This window comes from Monopterus albus, unplaced genomic scaffold (assembly GCF_001952655.1).
Source record: "Monopterus albus unplaced genomic scaffold, M_albus_1.0 scaffold2.1, whole genome shotgun sequence".
In the NCBI taxonomy this organism is placed as follows: domain Eukaryota; kingdom Metazoa; phylum Chordata; class Actinopteri; order Synbranchiformes; family Synbranchidae; genus Monopterus; species Monopterus albus.
The window spans coordinates 6,459,104-6,481,508 of record NW_018127882.1 but is presented as its reverse complement, the minus strand read 5'-3'; the positions used below and the strand labels follow the sequence as shown (position 1 = coordinate 6,481,508).

At 40.0% G+C, this 22,405-nt stretch overlaps 1 protein-coding gene across 3 annotated transcripts in view; it reads right to left on the bottom strand.

Annotated features, from left to right (window-relative positions):
• Positions 1-22,405, bottom strand: part of macrod1 (mono-ADP ribosylhydrolase 1) — a 110,958-nt gene that overhangs the window by 5,994 nt on the left and 82,559 nt on the right. For all 3 annotated transcript variants that reach the window (XM_020591315.1, XM_020591307.1, XM_020591322.1), the window contains exons 6-8: positions 8,348-8,469; positions 5,419-5,449; positions 2,377-2,450 (exon numbers count right to left, since the gene is read on the bottom strand). In XM_020591315.1, coding sequence (XP_020446971.1) covers positions 2,377-2,450; positions 5,419-5,449; positions 8,348-8,469 — 227 coding nt within the window. The remainder of the gene's footprint in view (positions 1-2,376; positions 2,451-5,418; positions 5,450-8,347; positions 8,470-22,405) is intronic.

Here is a 22,405-nt window from a genome sequence, read left to right as displayed (position 1 = left end):
ATCAATCCATTACTCCCCTATTAGCTCCCCATTATGCCTCAACACTGTGTTTATTATACTCCATGCTGAGGACACAGTGTTGGAAGGGTCTACAGAGAGATACAGCAGTGTGTGTGTGTGTGTGTGTGTGTGTGTGTGTGTGTGTGTGAGAGAGAGAGAGAGAGAGAGCCAGAAAGAGGTTAAAGAGAAGGTTAGAGAGAAGGAGGAGTGCTATGAGTACTTCTATTGTATAAACGTGTGTGTCCATAGATGCGTGCATGGTGGGGAGAAAAGTAACTTGTGTGTTTTTGTACATGCTCCTGTGTGTTAAACTGTGTGTGTTTGCTTCTCTCACTACTGTGCGAGAAACAAACACTAGTCGACTAAATCCAGACTCATGGCACCAAAATCCGTTCACCGCTACACACTCACACACAGAGGACACACAAAGTCATAAGGTTAATAGCTTTCAAATGATATTAAGACACCGGTTGAGTGAGTGCAGCTACCTTATGACAATAAACAACCTTTATGCTCTGTGCACTTGTGTTCTTTAGGTCCTGGCTCGCAGTCTATAATATTTACATTACACAAACACGATGTGCAGCCTGATGATTAAAGTTAGTGTAGCTACAATAAAAAAATGCTTCCAGGGATGTACTGTAAAACATCTGTGGTACTTTCTAACATTATTACCACCATAATGTGTCTGTAAAGGTTGTGGGTTTTTTTGTTGTGGGTGAAGCGTTGCAGTTTATAGTCTTGACTGTTTCACATTCTGCCCAGTGTGGGAGTTTTCTTTCAAAGTCTCATTGCCTTCACAGACATTTTAGCAGCTTGCTACCCTGTAGCCCGTGTTTCTCAGTCTCAGCTTTTTGCGCAATCACCATCACTCACCAGGAGGCTAAAAGAAAAGCCACGGAAATGTACAGTAAGTAACTACATCCCCTGGGCTAAACTCTCTGACCTCCACACTGAATTGCCTCCATTTTGTACAATGTACATGTACAATGGCCTCCAGAAAATGGCAGCAGTGGGGAGAAGAGTCCTGCACTGGGTCAGGTACCCGCAAAAAATGATGGATAACGGGTAAAAAATACATCATAGTAATTCACATCATATAAATGCAGTGGGTAGTGAGTGAAATAAACATGAATTAAAGAATAAATAAATAAAGGTGCAGCTTCTTTTAAACATCTAATCCAGCATAATTTTATCAAGCCTAAATAACCTCTACATTTATTGTGAAGGCCTATGGCATAACCTTTCACCCCTCAACTCACATCTAGCTAATAGGACGTCACTCAGACACCAACGTAGGCATCAGTGTGTCAAACTGAATAACCTAAAAGCGAAAATAGCCAGTGGTGAATACAAAATTAAAAGAGCAGGTCTGATACGGAGCTTTGCGGGTGTAGGTTTTCAAAATTGGACCCATGCAGGACTCTAGTGGGGAGGTCATTTTAGCAACAGAGACCCTGGAGATGCTAAAGGTAAAAAAACAAGTGAATGTATTGGGCTCACTCAGAACTGCCTGTCTGTAAAAAAAGTAAAACTGAGGTTCAATTAAAGAATAACCCAATTTCCTCTTGTGAAAATTGTCACTTTAAAAATATGTAAATAACGTGTCTCAGCCTCTCACATGTTTACAATAAAACCCTTCAAAAACACACAGAGGAGGTATTTCCAGGCAGAATGTAAATAAATGTGTCATTGATTTGGCTTTCTGGTGTTGTTTTCCGCCGTTTAAGACTTGTTGACTATTGTCCTCTATGGTGAGACGTGTAGTGCCTAATGTTCATTTGTTGAGCTTGGAGTGGCTGACGGCATCAGTCGGCTGGTATTGCTACATAGACTCTGGGGACGCCAGCGCTAACAATAACATCGTCAACACCCTCTCTGGGAGGTGACAGAACACAGTGCTTACAGGCAGGCAGAAAGATTGAAAAGAAGAGTGGGAGGAGATCTGAGAAGTGAAAGGAGGAAGAGGGGAGGAGAGTTTTGAGCGTGTAAACGACTGATTGGAAAGTTTCCTATTTGTTCCACTCTTCCATCACCCCTCTCCCTTCTCTGTCCCTCCCCTCCAGCCATCTATTCTGTCAATTTGTCTTTTCGCCGCTCGCTGTTTCTCCAGAGAGAAAGTGTGTGTCTCTGTTTGTGTTAGCCGGGCTTAGTCCCGTAAGGAGCCAATTAAAACACAGACTTGGCCATGAGCATGAGATCCACGACTTGGGAGTGTGTGTATGTCACTCTATGTGTGAGTGTGTGCATGTGTTGTCTTCTTGTTCTCCCCAGAAAACAAAAACAACAGCTGTGAAAGGAATAGTGCCTAGAGGAAATGGTAGGGAAAATTTGCCACTCATGCAGACACAAACACACACATCCATACATAAGCACCTTCTCATGATGTGCATCCAGATACTCCCTCACAGTTGATAACGCCTCGTGCACAGCCTGCTCAGGTGGATATCCTACACAAACACACACACACACACAACATCAAAAATATATACACAATTTGCAGGAACAGGTGCAGTGACAGGTCCCTGCACTTGTGTTAGGTTGTTGTCTGCACTTTTTCCACACAGTCCCTGTTCCTCTTTTTTCCATGAATCTAACACTCTACGTTCTGTGTTTTCTCACTTTCTCTCATTCCGACTCGCCTGTCCCAGCGAGAAGTAAACACAACACACTTGTTGGTTATAAGGAGACAGATGGAGAAAGACTACAGTGCCTCTTCTCTATTCATTCGGCAGCCGAGACCTTTCACTGCTGGAAAATTACCCCCACTGCTGGAAAAGCAACTCTGTGCTGGCAGTAAAAATTCATCATTCGGCCCAAACAAACACACACCATGTGATTATACAGTAATTATTCCATACATCATGAGAATGGGTGTAACATGTGAACACGGGGAATACATTAGCACCGAACGCTATTGTTTCAGCATCAAAATTAACACATGCAGCATTCGCACTGCAAAGGATATAATAAAAGGTGTCAGACTGGCCCATGATGATTTGTTACATAAGCCATTTTACTGTTTCATTGAAAAAAAAAGGCAAAGTTTCATTTCTGTGGCTAATATTGAATAAAAATAATCTAGTTCATGCCTTGTTGCTTTGGTTAAGTTCTGCATCATTAATGAGAAAATGTTATTACAGAACTCCCCCGCAAAGTTGGAAAATGTTCAAACTGAGTCTTATCTACAAAACATTTACTGCTATCATATTTCATTAGTTTTATTTCCATATCCATGTTTATAATTATGCTTAGACAACTCAAAGCACAGTAACTTAAAGCACAACACAGTATGCATCAGTTTGATTTTAATTTAAGCCCAAACTGTGATCTTTCCTCCACCTGCACTGTAGCAGGATGTGAACCGTGATCTTCAGCGTAAAAGTCCAGTGTAGTACAAAACCAACCAGTAGTCCAATATGATTTAGTGGCTAAATTGATTTTTCTTTTATTAGAATTGATCAGGGTCATTTGGGACCCAGGAGGGATGGCATTAACTTTCTTGGGAAAGCAAAAAGAGGTTTCCTGGATTTAGTCTCAGAATTTGAATCAAAGTTTTAGCATCTGAGAGTTAGTACATAGTCAATTCAACAATTATGTAATAAGGGTTTTGTAGACTTTTAACTGCATTATGATCTTAAAATACTCATCCAAGTTACATATCCTCTTCTTTATTCTTTTTTTTTTAGTTTTACCAAGGAAGCTATGCTTTTCCCAGGGTTCGCTTTTAGGGTTGTTTATAGAATAACTCAAAAAGTTGTGAATGATTTTTGATGAAATGTTTGGGAGAGGTAGGTTATGGCCCACAGATCAATCCATTAGATTCTGGTGGTGATCCGGATCATCCTCAATCAATTCTTATTTTTTTTAAATGGCATTACGGGGAAACTGAACTGCTTGGTGGAGGCTTGCGCTCTCTGACTGCCACCTAGTTTTATCTTGTTGTGTACTTTTATTTTGAAACTTCCAGGTTGGCAGTGAAACGTTTCATGTGTCTAGCTCTCACTGGATAGCTAATACGTTTTTTAAAAATATATACTGTAAATCAATGAAGGCCCCTGTGCCAAAATGCATCGTGAAATAAAGACGATTCTTCCAGTAAGTCAGCTGTGTTACTGAGTTGTTTTTTTTTTATACATTTAGTACAACAACATAACCTTTCACAGCCAACATTTTTTGGACTGGAGAAATGTTGCTACTGATCATAATCAAGGCAATAATTAATTTTCTCCAAAACGTATTTAGCAAAACCATTTAGTAATGAAATTAGCAATAGATTTTTTACATTTTTATGCTGGTTAAGGTGGGACAAAGTAGACCTTTATTATTATCAGTAGTGGTGATTACAGTCATACAATAGCTTCACCCCAGCTTCAACCTGTAATGAGCGCTACCCAGCCAGAATGATTATACACCTGTGCACACCGCTGTCAAGAGGGGGTTTTATTACTTGAGAAATTGGCTATTTATCTGTTTTTCCACCAAGATTTTAAAATTATTTCCATTTGTTAAGTTTCGGTTTTCATAGATTCACAATGAGCTCTAATGAAACAGGTAGTTTGTAGCATTATTCATTCAAAAGTATTTTTTAAACTAATTAACTACCGCCACCTTCCTGCTTTAATAGCAGTCATACCTTTAACTGTAAAATCAACCTCCAGTCAAGACAATTCTTTTTCCTATTATCTCTTAAAAACCAGAATTTCATCTATTCTTTCTGTAGCTACAGAAGTAAAAACCTGTTTACTGTGCATCTGGTAAAAATATGTCACCTTTTGTTACGCTCCCAAACTGGTTACTGATACAAAACACTCAAGAAGAAAGAGTAAAAAAAAGTCATGTGGGGAAACAGGCTCACACATTGAATCATTCAGAAGTTTGGGCCTTTTCTCTTTTGAGCAACAGGAACAGAGCGTCGACAACTGGACCGCACACCCACACCCACACCCACACCCACCCACGGGAGTGTTTAAAGCACTATCCTATCCAGGGGGATTTCAGTCAATCTGACAAAATCTCCAGCCTAATCTGTCTTAATCTGCCAGTTTCAATCCAAGGCCTTAATCTGAGAACCGCCTCTGGACTGGAGGAGATAATGTGACAAGTGGCACCGGGTGGTTCAACACTGTGGTTAAACAGAGAGACTGATACTGGAAATGTGACAGAAAACACAGCCTGTGTGTACAGTGTACAAACACAGGCACATGGATCTACTGTTAATGCTGGGTGAAAATGGATTTTACTCTCTAATACTCACCAGAAAAATCACCAGTTTGAGTATAGACCTAAGCAACCCATAAACGTGTAAAGTAAGATTGTAAAAAATGACAACTTTCACACACACACACACACAGACACAGAACAGATTAAAAGATCATATTCTCACTTGAGGACACACACGTACAGACAGACACTGACCGTAGACTCCAGTGGAGATGCAAGGGAAAGCCTGCAGAGTAAAGAGGACAAACGAAGTGGTTACAATCTGTTGCTGATCACATAACATCCTGCATTCATCACACACACACACGCGCACACACACACACACACACACACACACACACACACACACACACAATCTGCAGAAATCACACTCTGCTGGATCTCGATGGAGTCTTTCCTCTGATTGTTTTTTTATGGCAGTCTTTCTTCTCTCTCTGACTTTCACTGCTATTTAAAGACCAAATTGTCGACCATCTTTTGCTGGCTAGGATTGGTGTAGAGCTACATCTATCCCCAGCTATAGAAGCCTTGGACTCTAACCGAGGATTATTATATTATTTACAAAGGTTGGTGTGGTAGCAATTGTGTTATTGTATTTGAGTTAAAAAAAAAAAACCAATAACTATTATATATACCATTTCATTCCTGGCTGAACCAGAGCCTTTAAAATGAAAGAACTGCAGCACTGAAGGATCAAAAAAAGGTAGTGGGTCCTGCGACTTCAAATAGCTCCAAAGAGCAGATTCATAGCTCCAAAGAGCCAATTCAAATCCATTGTTTTCTGTAAGGAACAGCAAATTACTGCTTTTAATTAGTTGAACAGTCTTGCAAACTAATTCTGCATTCTGTTGGTGCAGACAGCTCAACAAATTTAGCTACAGTAGTTAGCTAGGTACCTAATCTATTAAAGTGACCCAGGATTTGAGGGAGGCAGTCAGTACTGTAAAATGTGTATAAATGTTTTGGCACATGTTAACAACTTAAAATGTCACAAGTAGAAACACTGCTATTGATTTCATCTTCTTATGTTAGAAGATACTGTAGCAGCCAAGTCCATGTAACTCTATGGTGCTGCTCCTAATGTTTGGAGCTACTTGACGTCCCCATGATCCGCCATTACTGTAAAAAAGAACGGTCCTTATAGAGTCAGTGAAGCTGTTGTCACTGTCCTTAATCCACTCTGGGCTGAATCAGTGACAAAACAGCAGTCGTGATTTAATAATACAGGTCCCAGAGTTACATTCACAGTGACACATGTAACAGAAAAACAGCAACTTGGGTATCTGATTAGAACTCAGCTAAACAAACCGTGGCCTGAGAAGACCATAAAAGTAACAGTAGATAACTGGCCAATTTTTTTCTATCCTGCTGTGAGCGACAAACAGGACAGACTGGTAAAAGCGCTGGTTCTCATCTACCGCTTGTCACCTGCAGCTTTTTGTGGCAGCTCCTCAATAAAAATGACCTGTGTTTTTGCAGTTGGATGCTTTTAAAGGATAGTTGTTGTTTTTTTTTATTTCAAGTATGTCTTAAAAAATTCCTCTTAGGGGTTAAACCACAATGTCCCCAGTTCAAATCCTGTTGGGAATCTTTGTTGCATCATTCTCTCGCCCTCACTTCCTGTCATTTCTATACTCTTGCTGTATAAAGAAGCATAAAATGTCCCCAAAATACGATTTTAAAAAGTCTTCTTATGTCTGCACGTACATTGAAAGAAATGTTGGTTGCTGTATTTGTTCTTCCTACACACACTGGCTGCAAAGAGATCTCTTCTTTTCCCAAACCTACTGTAATGTGAAGCTTTAGCTGTCTGAATTAGCCACATCAAGTGGGTGTGTGTTTTTATACCAAAACCAAGGCCGTGGGAAGTAGGGGTGCAGAGGGTGCTGCAGCGCCCCCATAGGATTGTTAATGGCCCCGCATGTACGCCACAACAATAAATTTAAAACATAAAAGATAATAAATAAATAACATTTAATTTAATTTGTTTTGGTTGTGTTCACATTCTAATAATATTCTGATCTTAGTAAGTGATTAATAGTGGATCTTGGGTTCCAAATTTGTTTGGCCAAACTGTGTTACATTTCAATTACAATTACATAAAATTACAATTAAACATTTAAATCATGCATGCACTTAAATGTGACTGCTTGGAATTGTAATACAAATGTAAAGGACTGTAATCTTAAGTCCTTGTCAGGTAGGTTCATACCACTCTCCTTCTGAGCTGAGGAAAGCAGATAGTAAACTAAATCATATCTGGCAGACTCTCAACCCACTGTCAAACCCAGCGGTGCGAGCAGATGCCAGGATGCTCCCTGCGTCTCCAGATCTGTCCGTTTAACCACACTGTGGGGGTGGCAGCTCAAGGTGAGAGCGGGTGTGACTCACGAGTTCCTCAAGACGAAAGGTAAATAAAGGATTTGAAAAATGTGCAGCAATAACAAAGGGCTTAAAGAGCTTAATTTTAAAAACTGGGCTGAAAGGTCAAATAAAATGTAACATATCCATAGTTGGGTTTACCAGACTGTATTGTGCTGCATGTCTTTTATTTTGCCATACATTTGGAGCTCTGCATGTATGTTTTCATTTTCATTTGACTTCATTTTAACATTGCTTTGGTGTTTTTCTTAGACTTTAGCACATTGTTCTGTTGTGAAACCTCCTGCGTGATGTGTTACAAAGCACACCATGTGTTGGGTTTTTCCTCTATAATACTGTAAGGTCCTGACCATACTATGTAGTGCCTTGAGATAATTTTTGTGATTTGGTGCTCCATAAATAAAACCGAATTGAAAACCTTCTTACAAGTCAACACCTGCAGCAGCCTCTTTTCCTCCTTCTCCATCCTGGTCTGAACGCAGTTTCCTTTAAACATCTTCATATGTTAAATCTTTAGCTCAGATTTCATTTTTTTAACTGTAGAATCTCTTCGTAGTCCTGATACTGTATGTGGCTCTCTCTTCAGTACTTCTCTTCCTTCACCCTTCGCAACCTAGCCTCTCATGTTTCTGCTCTCTTTGAACTGCTCACTTCATTCTGTTTTCATCGTTCCTTCCTATCTCCCTTTGTTTTTTTTAATCCTAGCTTCTATCATCCCTTCATCTCATCCCTCTGTTCTCACCACAGAACGTGCAGCATTTTCAGTGGCTGTTTTCAGGCTGTTCTTGTAGCACGACCTCAGAGCCTTCTTCTCCTCCTCTCCCACTCCCCCATGTGCAATCGGCCCCACTGTGTGAATCACGTCTGCAGAGAGAGATGACAAGAGGAAATCTTTCTTAACAGAGACAGAGAGCTGTGAAGATAAAGTCTATATTTAATGTCATGTTGCCCGTTACAAATTATGCTGGCACTATTATGGTGGTCAGTTGATTTGAAGACAGATATTTCTGTGTTAAGTACATTACAAATACAGACTGCTGTCCCCTTAACCAACAGTTTATTCAAGCTTTTTAGTTTAACTGAGAAACTGGTATATTGTTTGGACCAGATAACCTTTGATTTGGTAGATTAATTCTGTGTTCATTTAATGTGAAACTAAGTTTTCTGAGGACTCCAGTATCCACAGCTTAGCACTTCACATCAGTAAAAGTCATCATAATTAACCCAAATGATGTATAATTAAAGTATGGTATTTTTCATCACAGATTGTACAGTCTGTCCTGAGTATCATGGACATTATTCCTTTACGTTTTGAGAGTTGCTAGTTCTCAGAAGAATTAAAGACTCGGTGTCATGAATCAAATCCTTTTTGTTGCATGTAGTGCAGAGCATAGATCAGGCCGGTGCCTGAGTGTGGTGCCCAAACCTGACGAACTTATAGTTTATAATGTTTGAACCTAATCCAAGCCCAACACAGTTGAGTTTGTACAGTGTTATCATTAAACGAAGCAGACATTTGAGTGCTCCAGCCAACCATCTAGCCTAAAGTTTAACCTACGTGTCTGAACCCGACCTGAACAAAATTTCTAAATTTCTGTCCAAACCCTCAGGTACTGACGGGTCCAGTTGTGCTCAGTTCAGGTATCCACACTCTAGAGTGGAGACAAAAAGACAGTAGCGTTGTTGGTTGTTCCCTAGGTTCAGGTGAAGCATACACCTCCAAGACAAACTTTCTAACATCAGGTGTGCAGGCCAGTGAAGAATACTAGTGAAAAAGAAATTGAAAACAGAAAATATTGTGCTGAATAATCTATAGTTCTAAAAGCTACACATTCTATATGTTCATCACGTGTCTGTGTTGGAGCAGCTTAGACAGTCCTCTGCACTATAAAACATTCAGATGACTCTCAGCAGACTCTCCTATTCATTGACCAAGAAACAACAGTATGAAAAATCGGATGTAATATATTCATTGATTTCCCACAACGGCTGTCCTGTGACGTGAACACTCACAAGTTGCCACCATAGGAATCTTTTCCATCCTTCAGACTTGATGTGAACTTATATCACTAGGGTATCCGCAGGAGGAGAGCAGTGGGTTGCGGCTGTTTCCCGACACCAAACTGCTCCTGAACTGATTTTTTTTTTTAAGTAAAGCTGAAAGCTGGAGCCTAGAACAATGCCTCTGTCATTTTGTGAAAAGCAAACTTATTCACATATATGAGAAACACCAGGGGATCTCTTAGCTACAGTTCTCCCACGGCCAGGAATGAAATAACCCACTCATAGTGACACAGAAACATCCTCATATAAAAACTGCAGGCCAGGCTCTTTACGTTGTGAGTGTGTTAGATGAAATAAGTCATGTTTTTCGCATTTCACACAGTAATAACTTCACCCCATAACTGACTGAGTTCACATTTTGTTTTTGACTTCGTTATTCATCTTCATTTGAATAGCTAACAAAAATGTCAGTTGAGGGCAGCCAACCCTGGGATGCCTTGTGAAAGAACTTCACAAGTGATTCTCATTAATTATAATAGTTAGGAAAATAATATTTACATCCAAAACTGAGGAACTAATGCTAGTTTGCTGGGTGCTGCCAGCTAGTGAATGATGACCTCCAGTATGGATGCCTGAGGATGTTCTCTCTCCTCCAGCTCATTTTAAATGATTCTCAAAAAAACATTTTACCCAAACGGTTTGTAATATTACATACCTTTATCACAATTAAAATGTGCAAAGCAAAATTACATTCTCTTCATCTCTCTCAGCAACAATCTCTGTCACTGCTTCTAATTGCTTTGCAGTATACAAAACATTTGTCATATCTTCTTGTAATGTGGCTGATCAATTTTTTCCACTGAGATCTCTGGAAAAAAAACCTTCAATTGAACTGATTAAATAAAAAGTAAATAAACAGAAGTGTACTGAATTGAGAGAAAAAGAAGAAAGAGAAAATCTCTCAAATAAAATCTGAGTGAGAAACAGAGGGAGTTTTAGATTTAACAAGCCTCCACACACCTACACCAACACTGCCACACTTTCTGATGAGGCTCGGCATGTTGCTCTCAGCATGAATCCCAAAAGCTGGACAACCACCTCTACACACACTGAAAAAAATTCCATTCCAACAATATATTTAATCTAGTATTGAGACTTGAACAGGTTTGGGGCAGACAAGTATGGACAGTCAAAATGTGCTTTAGCTAATAAGACACAAACAACTATAATCTTTCCTGTCTTCATTGAACACATTCTTTAAAAATTCACAGTGCTGGTGGAAAAATTAAGTGAACCCTTGGATTTAAAGACTGGTTGAAGCTCCTTTGGAGGCATTAACCTCAAACATGTTTACTGTAGCTGTGGATTAGACCTGCACAGTTCCTCCTGGTTAGGATGTCTTGTGAACTGGTTCTTGAGGTCATTCACAGCAGCTCTGTTGGCTGTTGACTGTAGATTTATTTTGTTTATGGTCACTGTCCTGCTGCTGCATCAAGTGACTTCTACGGAGCTTCAGCTGGTGGACAACCACCCTGACATGATCCTACAGAAACCTTTTACATACACTGGGGCAATTGGGAGTTAAGTGTTTTAAAGTACCTCAATTGCCTCAGTGTGCTGTGAGCTGTGACTGTGTGGGTGCGTGGGTCAAATCAGCAGGACAGACTACAATAAATAACTTCCTGTTTTTCAGAACACCACCGTGCACCTGCCCCTTTCACCTCATGCAGTAACGTTGCCTCTCATCTCTCCATGTACACCCAGCAATTTGAAGACCTCTGGTCTAAATGCCAAATGAAGGAGAGGAGGGGTTGCCAGACATTTTCAGGGGCTGAGATATGGTACAGAAGTAGCCAAAAACTATCCCAAGCTGCTCACAACAATTGTTTAACCACTCAATCTAAAAACTCCAAAAGGTTCCTAAAACTGAATTATATTTAATTATTCACACACACAGATTGAACAAGCTGCACAACACAGACGAAGCTCTTCAATCCAACCCTCAGAGGATCGCAGGCCATAAGCAGAAAGATTTAAAGCAGTGCTAGGGACATCCTAAAATATGGTAAAATATGTTTTTTTTTTTCTTAGCACCAAAGCTTTTGAGATACAAAGTTGAAAGAAATGAAACTCTTGAGGAAAAGCAAACCTGGTTTAAGTTGCATTGTATCATAGTTTCAATCTGAAACCACTTTCTAAAGATGAGTGGTAGCAAACATTTTGGTAACATGTAATCCAGGTTTAAACCATACCTTCATCACAATATTGTAATATGTGACAATGCTAATTACTTTTCTAAGGGCATCCAGACATTTCAAAGCTGTTGCTGAATACAACAGCAAAAAAGATTTTATTGAATTCAAATGGACTTTCATGCCCATGAAAATATCGCAAAGGGTCACCACAGCACAGTCTTAATCAACACGGATCAGGAAAGGCAACTTGATTTAATCACTGAAAACTTCAAGAAGTACAAGAACAAGCACAATGTGAGGTCCAACGTGTTTTCAGACACGAGGCAAGCCTTCCCACTGCACTGTGCTGTTATTGAGACCGAATTGATTTAGACTTGTTACTTGAGCTTCAAGACTTGGTCCCTGACTTTGTTCCAGTACCCGTTTCTACTTGCTGTTATATAAATGTTTTGATCATTTTGGTGGGTTGGTATTTTTTGAGATACAAGGACAAAAAGGATTTTTCATTTTTTATTTATTTGCAGAGGTTTGAGAGACTTAATAACTGTCAGTGTATAGAGGACTGCGGTTATGTTTGTACTCCTTCAAAAATCTAGTTTGAAGTTGCACTTTACTTTGTTATTTTAGTTATTTCTCAGGAAAATTGCTTCAAAAAATGCTCCCAGAGATTCTTCCTTACCAACATAATGTCACCTTATAAGACTGATACACCAAACATGATAGAAACCACCCAGCAGACACAGATGAGTTTATTGTTTATTATGAGTCAAGGTCCTGGGCACCTGATGAATTTGTCAAGTACTCACTCCTCTTCTAGCTCTGTTGTGGTCTCTACCAATTCCTGAGGGGCATATCTGACTCTTTAGCTGCTAAATGCTCCACTGTGTTGCCAAGAAAAGTTGTGGGCCAAAAACATTAAAGCCCTTTTCAGGCATGCACTGGAACCCTGAAATTATCTAGATATTACTCGGAGTAGCTGCACGTGAGAACCCAAATGCGTTAGTCCACCTGGACATTAAGCCGACTTCACCCTGCCAGCTCCCTAGTAGTTTGTGTAATGTCTGAGTGAGCTGGAGTGAGACCATGTGAGAAAACAGCAGCGTATAGTGTGGAGTATTCACAAGGAGCTGAGCTGGTGGGCGTGTTGATGATGCTCTATGATGTGACCGGCATGAAACTGGAAGATAAAAAACATCTGATGCTGATAAAAAATGGTCACTTGGAAAGAAGAAAAATATCTAACAACAACAAAAATATCTAACTGGAGAGTGGAGAACTTCTGTCATTAAGAGCTGGTGCCAGAATCGTCAGACCAGTTTAAAGCACGGCAAAAAACTCGTTTATGATCAAACTACAAACTGGCTACATGCCTGCATCATGTCCTGCCTGTCTCCTGTTCTGTACTACATGTGTGAAAAGGCAACTCTGGACAAAGTCTGGACCTGATCCCGTGGACACTGTGTGGAGTTCATGCATGAAAACAGCATGAGACACTTTGCTTCATACCTTTGTGCGGCGACCTCTTAGATTAGATCTATTGTTAATCTAAAAATTATAGCGCCTTTAAGAGCTTGTTTTTAAAGCACCTGGATTTTTTGCCTGTTTAACAAAAAGTATAAATATTAATTTACATGACTGGTTGCTAATATACCAGAAATGGGTTGTGTGCTGAGCTGAGCACAATATTTGCATTCTTCCTGCTTGTCTGAATCAAGCAGCAGTTTCAGCAGAATGTACTCCACCTGCAATCGTTAAACAGGAGATGAGGCACTTTAGGGCAATGGCAACTTATCAAAAACTACATACTATGATGCCTCTCAGTCCCACTAAGACCAGAAGTATGTGCATAAAAGTCTGCACCATAGACGGGTATGACAGAGCACTGCTTACTGAGGAGTTCACAGATGTGGGCTGAAAGAAAGTTGTCTGAATAACGTGATAGTCATTCATCAAACTGCTGGCTGATGAAGGAGAGTGCGGTCCCTGAGAAATCATTTAGTCTGAGTGCATGAACCCACACAGAAAGAATAATAAGTGCTCCATCAAAGCCTGTTTATACATTGGCATAGCTATCAGACACTAATATCCTCCTATTGCATAGATTATCAAAGGTTGATGTTGTATCACTTCTTCCATATCGCACAGAATTGTAGGTGGATATTCAGCACAGCGGCAGCAGCCAAGCATTTTAATGACAGCTTCCAGACACTGAGTATGGTTCCACTATATAATCTTCTCTAACTCATGTCTTTCATTGTAAATTCAGTTTTTTTAGGATCTATTGATGCAACAGGAGACTGTGTAAGAACATGAGTGTTTTATGTGTGATGGTTCTTCTGGGGCTATTTTACACAAACATCTGGAATCTGTAATGGAAGGATTACACCTTATAACCCTGACGACTCCATCCCTCCTACCCAACTCTCCTCTCAGTCCACATTTGCTCCCAATCATCAGCGAGATGCATCTTTTCTCTCTGCACCATATCACAGTCTGTCAACTCTGACTCTTTGTCCATTACACAAGCATCACTGGTCTGTGAACCAACATAAAGCAAGTGCAAATGGCGCTCTACAACTAAACTTTGTTCATCCAAAAAAAGTTTAATGGTGGATTAAACGACTTCCTGGTCAAGACAATCATAAAACACCATCATTTAATTTACTCGGCTCTTAATGCTTCAAATACCTGGGCGTCCACATCAGTGAGGACCTCACTTGGACACTTAACACCACACAGCTGGTCAAAAAGGCCCAATGGTGGCTGTACTTCCTGAGGAGGCTGAGGAGGTTTGGCATGTCGCCTAGGATCCTTTGCAACTTCTACAGCTGCATCATTGAGAGCATCTTGACCAGCTGCATCACTGTCTGGTATGGCAGCACTACTGCTATGGACCGCAAGTGCCTGCAGAGAGTGAAAAACTCTTCCTTTCCCTCTGCCATCAGAATCCTAAACAGCTGACAGGAGTTTATTACCAGGAAATACGTCATGTACTGTTTACATTCTCAGTTTGCACATTGACTGTTTACTTCACATGCTGCTCCCATGCAGCATACATTCTGTTATTATATTCTTATATATTTTTATTATATGGCTTCATTTGCGGCTTAAAGTGCCTTAGATTTTGTGTTACTTATTTATCTACTTTACATTTCATTAGTATTTTGTGGCATTCATGTGGACGGCAAAGTAAGAATTTCATTGTACAGGGAAACACGTTTCCTAACTGTGCATATGACAAATAAACACTTTGACCTCTTAAAACAAAACAAATCAATGATAAAATTACAATAACATACAATGACCTAGTTCTAATGCTACTACTAGACAATTAAGTTATTTTCATTATCAGTTGATGTCACATTTATTTTCACAATTAATTGATTTTCGATTTCTAAAATGTTGGAAAAGGTCTCGTTTAATTTCCCACAGTCCAGCATGACATCTAAAAGATGATTGTCTGGTCAACAATCAATATTGAAAAAAATCTTTTTTTTAATCAGCTAAGAAAACCAGCAAATGTTCAAATTTGAGTCTGAAAGCAGTAAATGTGATAATGATAAACAAAACTGTTGCCCATAAATGATTGTTGTTTGTGCTCAATAAAAACCTAAATGTGATTTGTATTTAACAGCCTGCTTAGAATGATTAATTTGGACACAGACATTTGTAGAATGAGAACATAAGTTCATATCCTCACAGTATGGCTTGATGAAATTCAGTATTAATACTGGTAAGGGTAATACAGTTGGAAGGGTAACAGAGAATTATCACCCAGCTCTACTTGATATTCTTCATGTTCTGAGTTATTAGTGAAATGTTCTGATGCAAAATGAATCGGAACTGTCAGCTCATTACCAACACTGGCCCACTGGTGTAAAACAGAAAGTGTAGGAGCTTCCAAGGTCTGAATCACTACTGTGATTCATTATTTGATGAGCAGCAACAATTATATTTATAGTGTATGACAATGCTGTGAATGACTCTTTTAAAGAGAGGCAGAACATGTGAAACTGTTAATATTCACAGCAGATGAAACACTCACAGACACACGAGTTTAATTACTGCGGTCAAACATGAGGTCACCCATAAAGGACCCACCCCTCAAAAAATTCTAAATACAAAAGAGCACAGTGTAATGATAATAAAACATGTGTGTTGTGTGATTGTTTATGTTGCAATGTGTGTTTCCTCTCCACTAAGTCCGAACTACTGCTAGACAAGGAGCTCAAAGTGAGCGCGCGCCCTCATAAAGTCGTTCAGCCATGCCAAGACATCACCAGAGAACTCAGCGATGGCTAGGTTCATAACTCAATCATGCATGTGTATGAGTGCACTGCTGTGTGTGTTGCGCTGGTTCGGTTCAACAGTAGGTCACTTATGGTCATGCATCTGCATGTCATCTGCTAAATGTCACAGGAACACTCACAGACATTTTGTACAGCTGTCTTTGTGAGGACATTCATCGACATAAAGCTCTCCCTAGCCCCTTAATCTAACATAACCCATCACAACTAAAAGCCTAATGCTAACCTAAACCTTCTTCCCTTAACCCTATACCAAGTCCAAACCCTCAAACAGCCACTGAATGTGTGTGAGGATCGGCCAAAACATCTAGACTTTTCCAAGATGTCCTCACTCCTATGGCATAAAACTCAAACCTGTGCTCACACTTTTGGACATACAAGTTCATCAGTGTTAATTTTGTCACCTCATTATGATTTAGTGTTATTTTAGCTTTAGTCAACTTTTCATCTTGATTTTTGTTAGGTTTAGTTAAAACTAAAGACATTTTAGTTGACTTTTCATCTTAATGTTTTACTTTTTTTAAGCATTTTGATGCTGCAGCAGTTGCCAGGGTTACAGGTGTTGTTCCTGTCAATTCAGTAGACAAGTTATAGTGGAAAAGGCTTTTTGTTAGCTCACTCACAGTGTTCGTGTTCCTCTGCGCTGCTGTGCAGTGGGTGATTTAGAAAATGGGTCCATTCACAATTTGTCTAAATTCCTGTTCACTGGGATAAGCTTGAATTTGTGTTCTTGTCTAATTCTCAGAGGACTGTAGATTAATTTAGTTCATAAATGTGTTTCCTCTAAGAAACTGTAACGTCAGACGACAGAGGCCAAGTGTTACTGAATGTAAGATGCTTCTTATTAGCAATGCAACACGTGAAGTGGCTACTGCCTTGAATGAGAGAAAATGTTTACTTATCGAGAGCTACAGTTTGCGATTCCGCAGACACAGCAGGATGTTTAAGACTTAGCATTAAGATGGTCATTACTTAACATCATCCATCTTTCACACTGTTTTTTTATTTGTTGACAAAAAATGTAAATATTTTGTCAGTTCTCATTATCAAATGTTACTTTTTAATTTAGCTTTAGTCTCATTTAAGTCATGGACAACTGCTCATCAACAAACATTTGTTCCTCCTTTTTGTTGACAAAGTTAACACTGAAGTACAGAGGTGCACACACATAGACATACATGTGCAGGCAATTATATACACCATTACTGCTAGAACTGAATTGTAAACTACAGACGGGTGACACAGGAAAAACCTGGATAAATGGGCGGTCTCTTCCAGGGTGACAATGCCTCCGCCCATAGGGCACGAGAGGTCACTTGGTGGTTTGATGAGTATGAAAATGATGTGATTCATACGCTATGGCCTTCATAATCACCAGATCTCAATCCAGTTGAACAGATTTTGGACCAACGTGTTAGACAGCATCTCCACCACCATCATCAAAACACCAAATGAGGGAACATCTTTTGGAAGAATGGCGTTCATGTCCCCAGTAGAGTTCAGAGTCTTCTTTCCAGAGACTACCCTCTTTTCCTTCCTCTCATTCCATCTTTGTTTATTCTCTGTCACCTTCCTCCATCCCACCTTTGCCATTACCTCATCCAGTCTTCTCCCTTTCAACCCCTTCTTCCATTTTCTCATTTTTCTAAGCCGTCTCTCCCTCTCATCCTTCTGTTATTCTCTTTACCCCTGCAACCCTTTCTCTACCTCCCTTCCCCTATTAGTTAATCCCCTCACCCCTCCCCACTTCCCCTCTCCCTCGCTCCCTCTCTTTCTTTTTCTGTCACCTGAGGTAGACAGTTCTGTCAGGAGTCGGCCTTATTTACCGCCTCTCTTCACTCCTGTTTACATTATTGATCGGCAGGGTTGCTTTACTTCCACCATACATCAACAGGCCCTCCCTCCCTCTCTCCTCCTCCTCCTCTTCCTCACCCTAGTGTTAAGGCTGTTGGCTCACATTACCCTGAAACACTGGGGTTGGGGGAGCTCAACGGGGAGATGGAAAGCTAGCAGAGCATGTTAGGATGTTTGAGGGATTTATGTGTGAAGAAGAGAGTGTGTTATAGAGTGTGTGTGACGAGCAGTGTTAAGGAAGAAAGGGGATGTGTGTTTTTTTGAACCCATGTGTGACTGACAGTAAAAGGATGTGTGTGTCTGTTTAAAATGCTCAAAACATACACAGCTGGCTTTTGCGATTACATGAAGCTGCGGTTTAGTTTTGTTAACAAATGAGGGACTTTGGATCCTCTTTCTGTGTGCAGTACACTACACTACATACACCTCTACAATTTCTGTAGTCGGCTAAAGAACTCACAAACAAGAAAAGAAGTCTGTCAAAAGGTTTGGGGAAGGTTTTCTACAATATTTTGAAACCTGGTTGCAGAGATTTGCTCCCATTCAGCATCAAGAGCATCAGGGAGGTTGTCCACTGATATAAGGCTAGGCTCACTGTTGGTGTTTGTCCAAAATGACTTAGATGGGGTTGACCACAAAGCCTGTCACACCAAGCTAAGGAAACAAATTCTTTATGAACCTGGCGCTGTCATGCTAAAAAGGAAAGAGCCTTCACCACAAATACGGGAGCAATCTAAGTAGGTTTCTTTCCAAATGTAACTGAAATTTAGAAAAAATTGGCAAAAACAAACAAATTATTACACATTTCTATATGAATATTAGGAGCTGGTGACTGGCGACCTGTCCAGGGTGTACCCCGCCTCTCACCCAATGTCAGCAGGGATTGGCTCCAGCAACCCCGTGACCTCCGTTAGGATAAGTGGACGGATTAGGGGACGGTGGTGCTAATTTTCTAGCCGGGTGCCATTACACTAACAGAAGAAGTGGACACATAAAGATGATGTAATTAAAAGAGCAAACATGAAATGGTGAAAACTAATGTAGAAAACATGGCATTTCTGTTGGGACCGGCACATGCTCATCACTCTATATCGCTCTGTTTTCATCGAATTTGTCATAATTAATTTGTTTCCATTGCACGTAGTCGCATTTTGTTGTTACAGAAACACCAACTCCACTAGGCAAATCTTCAAGCTGCTTGAACAAGGTGAATGTCTCTGAGTTTAAAATATGCAGCGCTGTGAAAAAAGATCCAATTTATGGTGAGGACACAAGGACCCGTGTGAACGCGCAACCTTGTCTCACTTAACCAAAGCCTCAGAGAAACCTTTACACAGTAAATGTGTTAACAGATTGTTCAGATGATAGATGTAAACTTCAGAGCGATCCCACAGAAACTAAGTCCTGCCTAAAACATGATAAACAGCCCCAGACCAACATATAGCTCATATAGTGTACCTGTAACTATACTGGTAACAGGAACCGTCTCCTCCCTTTGTGAAAAGAGGAAAACATACATGATAAAGACAGTAAAAACTGAGTTGAAAAAGACAAAACACCATCCTAGCACAGATGCTCCTTCAGAAAAATACTATTTTGAAAATTATAATTAAATGCCTCCACACTTATAGTAAACCAAGGACAAGTGCATTTCCTACACTACAGGCAGTGGAACTACTGAAGGGAAGAAAATCTTTTACCTTTCACTGACAGTTGACACAAATTTAAATTACGTTGCAAAGACCTCCGACGGGTTTTAAACCTTCAGGTGGAGACTCACATGGACCAATAAAATTGCACCCAGCTCAAATGGATTCAGGCTCACAGAATCACTGCTGTGGCCTTTTGCTGTGGAGTTTTCCATTTCCTAGCTCTGTTTGTTGATTAATGAGGGAGAAACTTAACAGACCAGCCCGCTCATGCTGATTTTGCATGAACAGGCACAAGCAGTTTTTCCAACAAGCAGTTTTATGCTGTCCACCTCGCAGCAGTTATCATTGTGGTAGCTGCACACAGAGCAAAAATATGCATGTAATTGCCACATTTTATCATCCTGCTAGAGGTTAAGTAGTTCCAAATTGTCATTACATGAAAATGTGCACATGTTCAGCGTGTAACACGTTAGTTTATGATGCAAAGAGAGAAAATGTAAAACGGCCTGCAGATTAACATTAGCACGCGATATAAATTAATGGCTGTCATTACCCTGTGGCGGCGCAATTCAGTGACGTATTGTGTCTGCTTCTGTGGGGCTGAAAAGGTCAATCTTTCACACAGAGGAGGGAATCGTGACCTACTGTTAAACAGATGTGAGGCCTTTTGATTTTTACCCTGCAGTCTGTTTTTCCAAATGCTCTAAATAACAAGTTTCAATGAATCATAATAAGATATTCTGAGCATTGATTTGATTGCAGCCTAATGTAATCTAGTTGTTCTGTTTCTCCCTCTCGGCCCCTGCTCTCATGCTTACAACCTTATTTAAAGCAACAGTTCTTTAAAACTCCAACCAGGTTTTGATGTTGGACTAATTCCTGCCCTTTTGTCAAATAAAGAAGTCACTAATTATGCAATCAGCACTGTATTGTTTATGCGTCCATTAAGTGTTCTGTGTAAACTTCTAGTGTACAATTTAGTATTTGTCTGATGCCTCAAGTACCTTTTCTACTTTTCCAGCATTGATAAGACACAAGTTTTACAAATAATTACTGTACAAAACATCTCAAAACATCATATATTCACACTTACTTATACTGAATAAGTCCATATATAGTACTACATCTCAACAAGTGCTACATACTACAGTGTATAAGATTATACATTAAGTTTTACTTAAAACTACAATATGCAACTTTTTTCAAATATTTTTGTTATAGAAATATGTCTTAATGTGGAGAAGGCTCCTGTGAGCCAGACTCATCGAGCAACAGCAGTATTATCACAATGTGTTTAGAGTATCTAAAGTAAAAGTGCTGATGGAAGCAGGACGGTTCATGTCAGTTAAACCTTTATACATTATATCTCTGGATTATATTACAGCATGTATCAATTTAACACTGGAGCTGGTAGCGGTGGAGCCAACTATACCTGCTGTCTGCTAGTTTAAATTATCATGTTTTACTCTTTTATATCTAAAAGAACTGGTAACCACAGTGGGCATATGCACATACAGTTAATTTAGCAATGTTTCCAATAAAGTGGATTAATAAAATTAAAACTGGACCATGTGGGTCCACAACTCCTATTTCTCTGAAGCCAGCCTTATTAAAACCTCTGCATACAAATGTAATTTTTTTATTATAAATAATAATATTTAAAGTAAGGGATACTTTGTTTGCTTTGAATAGTCACACTGACCAGTCTCATCCAGTTCTTTTTTAGACAACCCCACTCCTCACACAGTGCTAATGTCCTTTGTGGTTTTATTGTGTTTTCCACCTGAGAGTACTGTAGAGCTTGTTAGATCAATTAGAATAAGATGCTAAGAAGCTTCTTTCATCAGCTAGTGAAAACACAAGTCTGACCCAGTTAGAACACAAAACCTTGTTTCTATCAAATGGCATTAAGGCATTTTTATAAAACATCCGACTTGTTTTATGAGGCCCCATTGCTGAGTAATAAAAGGAAACAAAGGCGAGGCAAAAGTAATGGCGCAGGCAGGTCGACAAGAGGGAGAAACAGTATGTAACACAGGAGGGGGAAAGAAAAGTAAATTTGCACTTGAGCATGGTTCAAACTATATCCCTCACACACCTGATTTGCCTCGCATATTCAGCCCTCAAACAAGCGGGGAGTGTATGTGTCTGCTGGGTCTCATATGTGGGCGTCACACTGGCATGAGTCTTAAGAGAGCTTGACTGAATGCCATCTGGTCACACCCGCTCCTGCTTTTCTTTTTGTCTGTCATTCCAGCTTTTTCCTGCTTATTGTCATTACTCCTCTTTTTTGGCTCTGCCCCCCCTTATTCTCTCTTCTCCATCTCCTCCCACGAGGCCCATTCACCATTCTTACCTGGGAGGCGACGAGTCGCTGCTCCTGCTTTTCATACTAAACGGCCATCCATCCATCCATGTGTCCATCCTCTCTTCTCCCCTCCCCTTTCTCTCTTCTCATACCTCCATCTGTCCCTTGCCTTTCTTTATCTGCCTTTAAAGGAGGAGACAGGGAAATGGCTAGCTGGTCCTTTGTGTCCTAGGCCTCAGTTTGTGCTCATCCAAGCAGACACAGCTCTTAAATCCAGGCCTGGCCTTTGGCACATAAAGACGGCTCAGGTCTTCTAAAGGGCCCTATGGTTCTCATTATCTCTTTCCACCTTTTCTGAAAAAGACAGAGGGGCAGTTATTCTAAACAAGAGGGCAAGAGTAGATGGAAAAACGGGGAACAAGATGCTAAAAGGAGTGGGTATAATTCTCGGACATGAATCAGAAAGCAACTGCCACGACG